Raw genomic sequence first — 13,118 nt, 5'->3', positions numbered from 1 at the left:
AGAATATACAAAGGTACAAGTCTTTCTATCCGTGGATCCCTCTCACAGAAAGATTGTTAATAATGTAAATGCCATCTTAAGTATTTATTGTCATAAAAAACAAATACAGTACTTAAGTACTGTATGTTGAATCTATATATTCGTCCAAGTTTTATTCATTTTTTTTCGTAATGCATTGCCAAAATGTATATGATCGGGAAAAATTATCGGGAATGATTGGAATTGAATCGGGACCGAAAAAAAAAAGCAATCGGATCGGGAAATATCGGGATCGGCAGATACTCAAACTAAAGCGATCGGGATCGGATCGGGAGCAAAAAAACATGATCGGAACAACCCTAATAAAAACATTGGTATTATTTGTCTTATACCGTAATTTCCCGAATATAACGCGCACTTTTTTTCCCCAAAATCAACTTGTAAACTCATGGTGCGCATTATAAACGGGTACATGGATGGAGACAGAAATATATATGTATTACATATATATATAAACTGATTTTTTTCATTGACACGGCCACGTTGTGTTGAAGAAACGTATGCGGCGACCCGTTGCCGACCATTACGGTACGTGACGTCACCATTTTGTTTCGGTAACACTTCACTCTAATCGGCTGAATGATTTCGTCTGTGTTAAATTCTGCTTTTTTCACTCTTCATAAAGCACAGAATTTAGTTTCTTGAACTCATTTGAGTCGACGTTTATTGCAGCTCCACAATTCGGACCATAACAAATGTAAGGACACACACTTCCTGTGTCCGTCAACTATATCGGTCCCTCGGGAAACTCAAACCCAAATAACAATAGTTCAGTAGTTTTACCGTATCAATCCATGGAAGAAACATTTATTCATAATGAGGAAGCGAGCAAGTTATACAGCAGCCTTTAAAAGAAAAGTCACATCTGTTTTGTTTTCTCCTAGATTCTGGTAAGTTGGAGAAGTTGTCAAATCATATTATTACCGTAAATATTGTCAGTTTACGGTAATGTTTTGAACTACCAATGTGCTATGCTTGTGCTGTGTTTCACCAGTCAGTAAAATGACATCTCTGTATCTGTACACGGGCTCTGTTTTCTTGTATTCTTCTATTTATTGGTGCTAAAATTAGGGTGCGCGTTATAAACGGGTACAATTATTTTCCCCAGATTTTATAAGTAAATTTGGGGTGCGCATTATACACAGGTGCACCTTATATTCGGGAAATTACGGTAATTTGTCATATTTCTAATATTTTTGCATTTTCATTTGAAATCGTTGCTTTTTTCATTTAAGTTTATTGGTTAGTTGTATTTTAGTTCGCTATTATTTTTAGGGTTGTGAAGAGTGTAACATATTATGTCTGTAACGTTAAATAGAATTAGAAAACGATTTAATTAAAAAAAAACACATATATATATATATATATATATATATATATATTTTTTTTTTTTTTTTTTTTTTTAAAAAGGCATGTCCGATATTTTTTTGCCGATTCCGATACTTTGAAAACGACATGATCAGACCCGATCGATCGAGATGCCGATTGATCGGGACATCTCTATCAATAAGTGAGGCAAATGAGCAACCTGCCAGATAAGAGCAAAGATTCAAACATTTTGGCCAATTGCAAGGGCAGATGAGCATTCATTTTAAGCTTATCCTCAATTGAATCGCAGTGCAGACTGCAAAAACAAACAAAAAAAAACGTTAATTAGGAGCGAATTCTTATCAACGGATGCGCTTTCTCTCCATCTGCAGATCTGGGACACGGCCGGCCAGGAGAGGTTCCGCAGCGTCACCCACGCTTACTACCGCGACGCCAACGGTCAGAACTAATTGACGCTAGCTTCTGATAGAATTTGAGAAATCCTTCAACCGATTCCTGCTTTTTTCCCACCCATTCTGGTGGCCCAATTAAAATAGTAAAGTTACCAAAAGTCATACATTATATGAGGATCAATTGGAATTTCAAAGCATTTTTGATGGTTGTTTTCTAAAGGAAGTCTCTTTATTTTGTGATGAAATATTAAGGTGATGTTTTGAATTATTATTTAATCAATCCTCTTTTGAAAATGTTTGCACCCTGTCAATTACGCGTATGCTTTTTTTTTTCTTATTTTAGCTTTGCTACTGCTCTACGATGTCACCAACAAAACATCCTTTGACAACATTCAGGTGAGTGGATTTTCATTTATTTTTGAATACGTTTGAAAATGATCACACGAGTCACAATATTGTTGGAGGAGTGGCTGGAAATACACAAACAAAAACAAACAAACAAACAAAAAAATCATTTACACCTAAAATTTCAAATATAATTTGAAAATACACATGCATAAAACCTTTCATAAAAACATAACATTAATAAGGTAAAGAAAAATGTATTTAAAAAAGGGAGAGGATAAAGTAATATTAAAAAAATGTTCAAATGAAAAAGATGCTAACGCTTCAATAATTTATTATTAAGTTATTTTTGTATCACAAAATTTGTGCAAATATTCTTTAAAAAATATTAATATAGATTAAGGAAAACATAAATACATACATATTAGACAGTCAGTCTAATGCTTCAATAAAGTAAAAATAATAATAAAATAAATAAAATAATAATTACAACATTTGTGCAAATATTTAAAAAATATATATATATATATATATTAAGGAAAAATGAATACGTACATATTAGACAAAATGTTAATATGCTCCAATAATGGAGAAAAAAAACATTTATATACATATATGTATATATATGTATTATATTTTTTTTGCAAATATTTACAAAAAAATTCATATAGCTTGAGGAAAACAGACACTGTACATATATATTACACAAAATGTCCAATGCTTCAATAATGTAAAAAAAATAACAATTACAAAATTGACGCAAATATTACAAAAAAATATATAAATATTTATAAAGGAAAAATTAATACGTACATATTAGACGAAATGTTAATATGCTTCAATAATGTTAAAAAAATAATAATAATAATAAAAAAAATAATAAGATAATTACAAAATCTTTGCACATACTTTCCTATATAAAGTACATATACATATATAGCCCACTGCTTCAATCATGTATTTTTTTTGTTACAAAATTTGAGCACATTTTACCAAAAGATACATATTTATGAAAAAATAAGTTCGTAAATATTAGACAAAATGTGAATTAATAAATGAAAAATTCAGAGTTTCTTGGGAAATAAAAAGATTTTTTTAAAAAAAAAACAAAAAAAAGACATGTAAATAGAAAAATAATAGCTAATTAAAATACAAAACAACAATAACCTTGAATGAAAAAAAGCAAAAATTCCAAATGAAAATGCAAAAATATTAGTAATATGACAAATGATAAGATAAAAAATACAAACTCATTTACAAAAATATCAGTATAAAAACACACAAAAATAACTACAATACTTTGCCAAAAATGACAAAATGAATGCCATCACCTTCATTGCGTTACTTCTGCATCTTCCTCTCTCCCCCAAAATGTGTTTGAAACATTTCAATGTTCTTTTTTCTCATTATTGTTAATGGAGCAGACAGAGTCCTTCCATAAGTGTCCATCAAAAATCACAACGTGTCTCTTCTCCACATCGTTCAGTCAGACAATAAAATGACCCCGCTGGGCTGTTCTCCGTCTTGATGAAGAACTTGAAGTCAGACGAGTGTCCTCATTTGTGATCGCCGGCGTGAATAATGTATCGTACTTGGCGCCGACAATTAATTGTCACTCTTTTAAGAAACCGTCACGCTGTGTTCTTCTTGTACAAAAACTTTCAACATGCAACTACGATTATATACAGTGGTATGAAAACGTATCTGAACATTTTGGAATTCCTCACATTTCTGCATAAAATCACCATCAAACAAGGGCATAGGTTTGGTCTCAACATTGGTAGGGACGCTATAACAGCATAACCTGCATTTGCACTTTTTGTTAGGGACGGTACATTAATAAGACCAAACAGATTGGGTTGATTTCTCAAAAATAGCTGGTTCCTACATAAAAATGAAAAAAGTTAAAAAATATTTTCCTAACGAAAGAGTCACTTTTCAAAATGCTTGTTTCGTTTAAATGAAATTTAGAGTGGTTGAGTTTTTTTTTGCAGGGAGGCGAAGGGGGGGGGGGAGTGCATAGGCTGCAAATAAAAATATTAGGGCTGTCAAAATTATCGCGTTAACGGGCGGTAATTAATTTTTTCAAATTAATCACGTTAAAATATTTGACGCAATTAACGCACATGCCCCGCTCAAACAGATTAAAATGGCAGCACAGTGCAATTTCCACTAGTTACTTGTGTTTTTTGAAGTTTTGTCGCCCTCTGCTGGCGCTTAGGTGCGACTGATTTTATGGGCTTCAGCACCCATGAGCATTGTGTAATTATTGACATCAACAATGGCGGTTAACTAGTTTATTTTTTGATTGGAAATTTTACAAATTTTATTAAAACGAAAACATTAGGAGGGGTTTTAATATAAAATTTCTATACCTTGTACTAACATTTATCGTTTAAGGACTACAGGTCTTTCTATCCATGGATCGCTTCAAAAGAATGTTAATAATGTTAATGCCATCTTGTTGATTTATTGTTATAATAAACAAATACAGTACTTGTGTACCGTATGTTGAATGTATATATCCATCTTGTGTCTAATTTTCCCATTCCAACAATATTTTATGGATGGTTTGAATTGCGATTAATTAGATTAATTAATTTTTAAGCTGTAATTAACTTGATTAAAAATTTAATTTAATTTAATTTAATTTAAAAAATACATTTTATGTATGAATAAATGCACAAAAGGCACAGTTGAATTTACATTAACAGTAGAAAACATACAGGAAAACACCTCTCAAAGCAGCTTTATAGTTGAGTTTTACAGATCAGCAAGTTCACACAGTTTAACGGGGATAGCGTGGCTCAGTAGTAGAGTAGTTGTCCCCCAACCCAGAGACTGTGGGTTCGATTCTCTGATAACACCATTTAATGTTATGCTAACTCTGAGACAGGTCGGACTTTCAGTAGCAAAATTAGTGGCATGATCCCCACCTCCACAACATTGACGTCTTTTTACATTACTTACAGTGGCTGCTGCTGGCCGAAAAACACAACTACTACTATCCCTCCTCTTCAAAAGGAGCAGAGGAGGCGGTATATTGACGTGTATTTTCTGTTGGGATTGTCCTCAGCCAATCAAACCTGCGTTTGAGGGGGAAAAACATGGACCGGCACTGTTGAATAGCAGGTGAAAATGGGTAAATGTAAGTCTGAACATCATGAAATTAATGCACTTAATAATGTCAGGGTCAATTCTATCCTAACAACACATGGGAAGACAATCTAAATTACCTTTATAGCTGATATATTGCTGCTTAAAAGTTGGTGGGGACAATTTGAGCACCCTGAAAAGTTGGTAAGTTATGTCCCTAACGTCCCTGCGCAAACCTACGCCCTTGCCATCAAATGTGATCTGTTCTTTGTCAAAATCACACAGATGTAACAACAGTGTCTGCTTTTACTAAAACCACCCAAACGTTTATAGCTGTTCATATCTTAATGAGGCTAGCATGCAAACAATGACAGAAGGGGGAACAATAAGTTAGTGAACCCTCTGCCTAAGGAGACTTAAAAAGCAAATGAAACAAATTTTTACCAAACAATTGAAGCCAAGTGTGTGCCCAATCACTGACGAGTGGCTCAAAGCTACCTTGCCTACTATAAAACACACACTTGGTAAGCATTGTCTCAATGAGAAGCATTGTCTGATGTGCATCATGGTTCGGTCAAAAGAGCTGTCTGAAGACCTGCGATCAACGATTGTTGATTTGTATAAAGCTGAGAAAGGATACAAAACCATCTCTAAAAGTCTGGATGTTCATCAATCGACAATCAGAGAAGTTGTCTACAAATGGAGAGAGTTCGGCACTGTTGCTTCTCTTCCAGCGAGTGGCCATCCACCAAAGATGACGCCAAGAGTTTGGCGCAGAATAGTCAGAAAGGTAAAAAAGAACCCTGGAGTGTCTGCTAAAGACTTACAGAAATCACTGGCACAGTCCAATATGTCTGTGCACACAATAACTATATGGCGGAAAACACTAAGGTGACTTGAAGTATCGCTCTGAGACCCCCATTTTGGCCAAATTTCAAAATTGTCCCATATGCATGTGTGATAAATCATTGGAAAGCTTAAAATCTCAATTTTCTGGGGGAAGAAAAATTTTGAGCAGGAGAGCATTTTCAAAAAAAATTTTTTTTAAACCGCAAAACCCTAACTGGAGGCGAGAGCACGCGAGAGCAGAATTAAAGACGCCACAATTTTAATGAGATATTATCGCATACTTACCTTGTTTCGATCCAAAAACTCCATGTAGCATGTATCACCGAGTGTCAAGACACAGCTGTGAATGGCCACAGTCTGATTTTTTTTTTTTTTTTATTTCATGGGTGAAACATGGTGATATAACAAGGGCGTCATTGTTGGCATACTATCCTTATTCAAATATGAAAACCGATAAATGATAGGTAGGTTTTAGTTAAAGCAGACAGTTTTTTCATCTGTGTGATTTTGACAAAGATCAGATCACATTTGGTGATTTTATGCAGAAATGTAAGAAATTCCAAAAAGTTCGGATACTTTTTCATACCACTGTATATTCGCACAAGCCACTGTGGTGACTCCGCCCCTGCTGACAGTGCAAATTCAATAGTTAGCAACTTAAGAGGTATTTTGACAGTGTTTTACATTAGCACCAGAATTTAGCAAGTGCTCATTTTGCTCACAAACTTTGCGACAATCACTTACAGTGATGAAGAATGAATGAAATAATGGTCAAAAGCATTCAGAAATTGATTTCCTTCATAACAAGAGTGATTGGGTGCGCACACAACATAAACAAGAATAATGAGTGTACTAAAGCTTTGGACTTTTTGGACTGTTTTGGCCTTTGAATTATTTATACCTGTTTCATATTGTCTATTTGTATTCATTTGCTCTAAATAAGTGCTGAGCAACCTTAAAAGCCAACCCATTAGTCAAATATCCAATGTGGATTGATGTCACATTAGCTATATTTTTGTGGTTTGCCTGAAAAATACATTTTTATTATTTAAATTTTTTTTTTTTTAATTTCCAACGTGTGTCTCAACGTGTAAAAATGTGAGGGCAAATTAATTTCTGAGCAGGTTGACGGCTATTTATTTTATATTGGGTGTGTTAAGAGTAATACAAACAGTCAAACATTAAATACGAGAAAAGATACTGTATTGGCCCGAATATAAGACGGCCATAATTATAAGACGACCCCCTCTTTTTCAAGACTCAAGTTTGAAAAAAAGACTTTTTGAACACCAAATTAATTTTTATACAGAAAATAATTACTGTACATCCGAAACAAATGATTATAACAATATATTTGAGAGAAAAAGCATATTATTTTGCCTCATTCAAATCTTAATATCTGAACATTTAAATATTTTTGTCTTTGTCTTTTTGCATTCAAAATGTTGATTATAATTGGTCAGTGAAGAAAGCAAAAGTTTGGACATGAAGGTTATGGTGTTCTGAAAAAAAAAGGGACTCAACCTGACCATTGTGAACAATTTTGTCTTTGAAATATAAAGACCACATCAAAGGCATGCAAATTTGGACAAAACAGTCTCAGGTGTTAAGTACTCCTAAATACCGCCTAGAGCTTTTCCGGTGAAAAGTCCTGTAAATTAATGTTTAATTCCCCGAATTCTTTATAGATATGGACCTAAAACAGTCTCGATTCTTAGTTAAAAGCAAAAAAAAAAAAAGTGCAGTTAGCATTTATTTTCCGTAGATATGTCGACGTACAATGCTAGTTTGTTTGTGAATGTAGCTAGCGGCCGCCTTATGTAAACAGAGCTTTTCCAGTGAAAAGTTTTGTGAATAAATGCTTCAATCCCTTAATTCTTTATAGATATGGACGTGAAAACAGTCTCGATTCTTGGTTAAAAGCAAAATAAATGAATAAATTAAATTTAAAAAAAAAAAAAAAGTGCAATGAGCATTTATTTTCCGTAAATATTTTGACGTACAATGCTAGTCTGTTAGTGAATGTAGCTAGTGGCTGCCTTATGTAAACAGAGCTTCTCTGGTGAAAATTCTTGTGAATAAATGCTTAAATCCTCGAATTTTTTTTATAGCTATGGACCTAAAACAGTCTCAATTCTTGGTTAAAAGCAAAAAAACAACAACAACAAAAACTTGCAGTAAGCATTTATCTTGCGTGAATATGTCGAAGTACAATGCTAGTCTGCTAGTGAATGAAGCTAGCGGCAGCCTTATGTAAACAGAGCTTTTCCGGTGAAAATTCTTGTGAATAAATGCTTAAATCCTCGAATTTTTTTTTATAGCTATGGACCTAAAACAGTCTCAATTCTTGGTTAAAAGCAAAAAAACAACAACAAAAACTTGCAGTAAGCATTTATTTTGCGTGAATATGTCGAAGTACAATGCTAGTCTGCTAGTGAATGAAGTTAGCGGCAGCCTTATGTAAACAGAGCTTTTCCATTGAAAATTCTTGTGAATAAATGCTTAAAACTCCGAATTCTTTATAGATATGGATGTAAACAGTCTCGATTCTTGGTTAAAAGCAAAAAAAAACAAAAAAAAATGTGCAGGTAGCATTTATTTTCTGTAAATATGTCGATGTACAATGCTAGTCTGTTCATGAATGTAGCTAGCGGCCGCCTTATGCAAACAGAGCTTTTCCGGTGAAAATTCTTGTGAATAAATGCTTAAATCGCCAAATTCTTTATAGATATGGACGTAAAACAGCTCGATTCTTGGTTAAAAGCAAAAAACAACGTGCAGTTTGCATTTATTTTACGTAAACATGTCGAAGTACAATGTTAGTCTGTTAGTAAATGTAGCTAGCGGCCGCCTTATGTGAACAGAGCTTTTCCATTGAAAATTCTTGTGAATAAATGCTTAAAACTCTGAATTCTTTATAGATATGGACGTAAAACAGTCTCAATTCTTGGTTAAAAGCAAAAAAACAACGTGCAGTTAGCATTTATTTTACGCAAATATTGCGAACTATGATGCCAATGCGGTACTGGCTAATTTCTCCCATTGGTTTTTTTCATGTTTCAAAATGCATGCATGGTACGAAAAATATAATAATTATCTTGAATCCGCGAACAATCCACTCGTGAAACAATCCTTCCTATTTGTATATGGTACAGCTTTCATACTTTTCAACAGAACTCAGGCATTATATCGCTGCGTGCGTGTGTTTGTGAATAGCTCCCCTTGATGTGGGCGGCCCCCTAATTGAATGCGAGGCGCAGTGCATGACCGATCTGACCCGTCGATACCATTATGAAGTCTATGATAACACTTAAAAGTAGTTTTTTTTTTCTTTTACAAAACTTGTTTTACTCATTGACTGCTGTTAACAGCGCTAGATGTCTAATCCGTTTTGACTGGGAAGCCTGGCAGCGTTTCTTTTATTCTATTCTTCAGTCAATGAGGGTTAAATAAAAATAAGAATAAATTAAATGCTGCCGAGAACTGAAGGAAGACTGCAAGTTTTATGATACTTTCAAAGCCCATCAGTCATCCAGACATGCGTCACACGCTCCGCCAGCGCTTGCAAAAGTGCTTACAAAGCTGTCATGGTTGTTATTTTTGATGGACAAGAAGATTTTAATGAACCTTTTTGTACTTAAAAGGCTGCTTACAACCACAAAAGAATTCAAAACGGAAGCAAGTAGCAAAGAAGAAAAAGTGCTCAAATGTATCGGAACGTACGCATCAATCTTAGGTTTCACTTCTGTACGTGTTGTCCCAGACGGGCCAGAGCATGAGAGTTTTGTCTACCGAACATAGTCGCACCGTGGCGGAGTTTCAAGCCAGTCTTGTGGGAGAAGGCCTACTTTTGGTCGCGACTCCTGTGGGTAACATCAGCCCCTGGAGCAAACGTCTTCCTCGCGCTATAGCTCAGATCAAAGCTTTCAGTCGTTCTCAGACAATCCCCAAGACGGATGTGGAACACAGGTGACGTGACAAGATGTTCAGCTAAAGACGTTTTTTTTTTACTCAAATATTCTCTTTATTCCAAAAGGCGAGATGACTGGGAGTGGTTTGGATGTTTTACATGATGTTTTGCAAAGAAGTTTTTTTTGGTGACATTTTTTAAATACTTTGCTATTGCTCACTCTGGCAGCGACTGATTAAACTAGGGCTGCAGCTATCGAATATTTTAGTAATCGAGTATGCTGAAAATTCATTGAGATTCTATGTCGGCGGAGACGGAAGGCAAAGACACAAACCTTGGAATCCTGCCTCCAAAGTGGAAGACTTCGATTGCGGGGGTTTGGGGGGGGCTTGATCGTACTGAAAATCGTCAAAAATCGTACTGAACCGTGACTTAACTGTATCGTTGCATCCCTATGGAACACCATTGCAGAAGCTATGACGGGGAAAAGTTTTCATTTGCCTAAATGCTTAAGTTATTAAGTGCAATTTTTTTTTCTCCTTTTTTTTTTTAACACATTTTATTTATTCTGTGGTGCTGTGCGGTATCAATATTGTTTTTTTTTTACTTAAGAGGAATGGTCTATTGTTTTTAGTTGTGATTTCTTAAAAAGTATTTTTGAATTTATCTATTAATGTATACTGTATTCTCACTGTGTTATTGTAAATTGGTTAAAAAAAATTGGGCAGGCGCAATAATATCGCATATCGCAATAATTTATGAGAATAATTATCGCACACTAATATTTGTTATCGCGACAGGCCTACGTACACGTCACATTGGGCGTCCGCAGCGGTGCTACTAAACATTAAAAACAGCAAATATGGCGGAACGTCGGCTTTAATTTACTGTTTTTATAATATTTTTAATTTAAATAGGTTGAATGTTTACATTTTTGTGCCTTTTTGAACAAAAGAAAATGCCATTGCTTGGAGTGGGCAGGCATGTTGTCTTCCGGGCTGAGGAGGTCAAAGTGCATCATTCGCTGTCGCCTTGTAAATCTGCACTGCCCCCTACGGCCTGGCATGAATACTACATCATTTTCATGCGAAATTGCGACATTGTTCGAATGGAGACAGAACCATATACAGTGCCTTGCAAAAGTATTCGGCCCCCTTGAACCTTTCGCCACATTTCAGGCTTCAAACATAAAGATATAACATTTTAATTTTTTGTCAAGAATCAACAACAAGTGGGACACAATCGTGAAGTGGAACAAAATGTATTGGATAATTTCAACTTTTTTAACAAATGAAAAACTGAAAAGTGGGGCGTGCAATATTATTCGGCCCCCTTGCGTTAATACTTTGTAGCGCCACCTTTTGCTCCAATTACAGCTGCAAGTCGCTTGGGGTATGTTTCTATCAGTTTTGCACATCGAGAGACTGACATTCTTGCCCATTCTTCCTTGCAAAACAGCTCGAGCTCAGTGAGGTTGGATGGAGAGTGTTTGTGAACAGCAGTCTCCAGCTCTTTCCACAGATTCTCGATTGGATTCAGGTCTGGACTTCGACTTGGCCATTCTAACACCTGGATACGCTTATTTTTGAACCATTCCATTGTAGATTTGGCTTTATGTTTTGGATCATTGTCCTGTTGGAAGATAAATCTCTGTCCCAGTCTCAGGTCTTGTGCAGATACCAACAGGTTTTCATCCAGAATGTTCCTGTATTTGGCTGCATCCATCTTCCCGTCAATTTTAACTATCTTCCCTGTCCCTGCTGAAGAAAAGCAGGTCCAAACCATGATGCTGCCACCACCATGTTTGACAGTGGGGATGGTGTGTTCAGGGTGATGAGCTGTGTTGCTTTCATGCCAAACATATCGTTTTGCATTGTGGCCATTGTGTCTCCCAGGTGGCTTGTGGCAAACTTTAAACGAGACTTTTTATGGATATCTTTGAGAAATGGCTTTCTTCTTGCCACTCTTCCATAAAGGCCAGATTTGTGCAGTGTACGACTGATTGTTGTCCTATGGACAGACTCTCCCACCTCAGCTGTAGATCTCTGCAGTTCATCCAGAGTGATCATGGGCCTCTTGGCTGCATCTCTGATCAGTTTTCTCCTTGTTTGAGAAGAAAGTTTGGAAGGACGGCCGGGTCTTGATAGATTTGCAGTGGTCTGATGCTCCTTCCATTTCAATATGATGGCTTTCACAGTGCTCCTTGAGATGTTTAAAGCTTGGGAAATCTTTTTGTATCCAAATCCGGCGTTAAACTTCTCCACAACAGTATCTCAGACCTGCCTGGTGTGTTCCTTGGTTTTCATAATGCTCTCTGCACTTTAAACAGAACCCTGAGACTATCACAGAGCAGGTGCATTTATACGGAGACTTGATTACACACAGGTGGATTCTATTTATCATCATCGGTCATTTAGGACAACATTGGATCATTCAGAGATCCTCACTGAACTTCTGGAGTGAGTTTGCTGCACTGAAAGTAAAGGGGCCGAATAATATTGCACGACCCACTTTTCAGTTTTTTATTTGTTAAAAAAGTTTAAATTATCCAATAAATGTTGTTCCACTTCACGACTGTGTCCCACTTGTTGTTGATTCTTGACAAAAAAATTAAATTTCATATCTTTATGTTTGAAGCCTGAAATGTGGCGAAAGGTTGCAAGATTCAAGGGGGCCGAATACTTTTGCAAGGCACTGTAAATATAAATGCAAACATGACATTTTTCGTCTTCTCGGAGAGTCACCATGTAAACGGCCCCTTAGAATCGAATATTTGCTTTATGTATTGTATTTTTCTACCTGCTGCTTTGGTTTGACTGATTTTTCGCCAGTGCTGCTCTAGAATGAAATATGTCTTCACTTGAGCCAAGCCAATGATGAATATTCTAATGACTTGGAAATATCATATGAATCCCACCTAATTACCATTTTGGCTTGTATTTAGATTGTTGTTCTTTATTTTTCCTGCATTCATATTCATTAAATGCCTCTTCCAATAAGCACTTCTGTTCTGCTGACACAGAAGCACTCACTGTTTTATCATCCTTATAATCCTTAAAGGAGCATTATTTGTTTTTCGTTCAACTCGCGTTAAAGACAACATCATCACTCATCACCGATGGTTGAGATAATAGTTATCTAATGATGGAATCAATAGT

General features: G+C 35.6%; 1 protein-coding gene across 1 annotated transcript in view; it reads left to right on the top strand.

The window, feature by feature from the left end:
* Nucleotides 1–13,118, top strand: part of LOC130931775 (ras-related protein Rab-26-like) — an 87,293-nt gene that overhangs the window by 58,435 nt on the left and 15,740 nt on the right. The window contains exons 4-5 of the mRNA XM_057860795.1: nt 1,740–1,806; nt 2,104–2,156. Coding sequence (XP_057716778.1) covers nt 1,740–1,806; nt 2,104–2,156 — 120 coding nt within the window. The remainder of the gene's footprint in view (nt 1–1,739; nt 1,807–2,103; nt 2,157–13,118) is intronic.

Source organism: Corythoichthys intestinalis, chromosome 16 (genome assembly GCF_030265065.1).
Source record: "Corythoichthys intestinalis isolate RoL2023-P3 chromosome 16, ASM3026506v1, whole genome shotgun sequence".
In the NCBI taxonomy this organism is placed as follows: Eukaryota; Metazoa; Chordata; class Actinopteri; order Syngnathiformes; family Syngnathidae; genus Corythoichthys; species Corythoichthys intestinalis.
The sequence above is the reverse complement of the archived record's forward strand: the minus strand, read 5'-3'. Positions and strand labels throughout refer to the sequence as shown.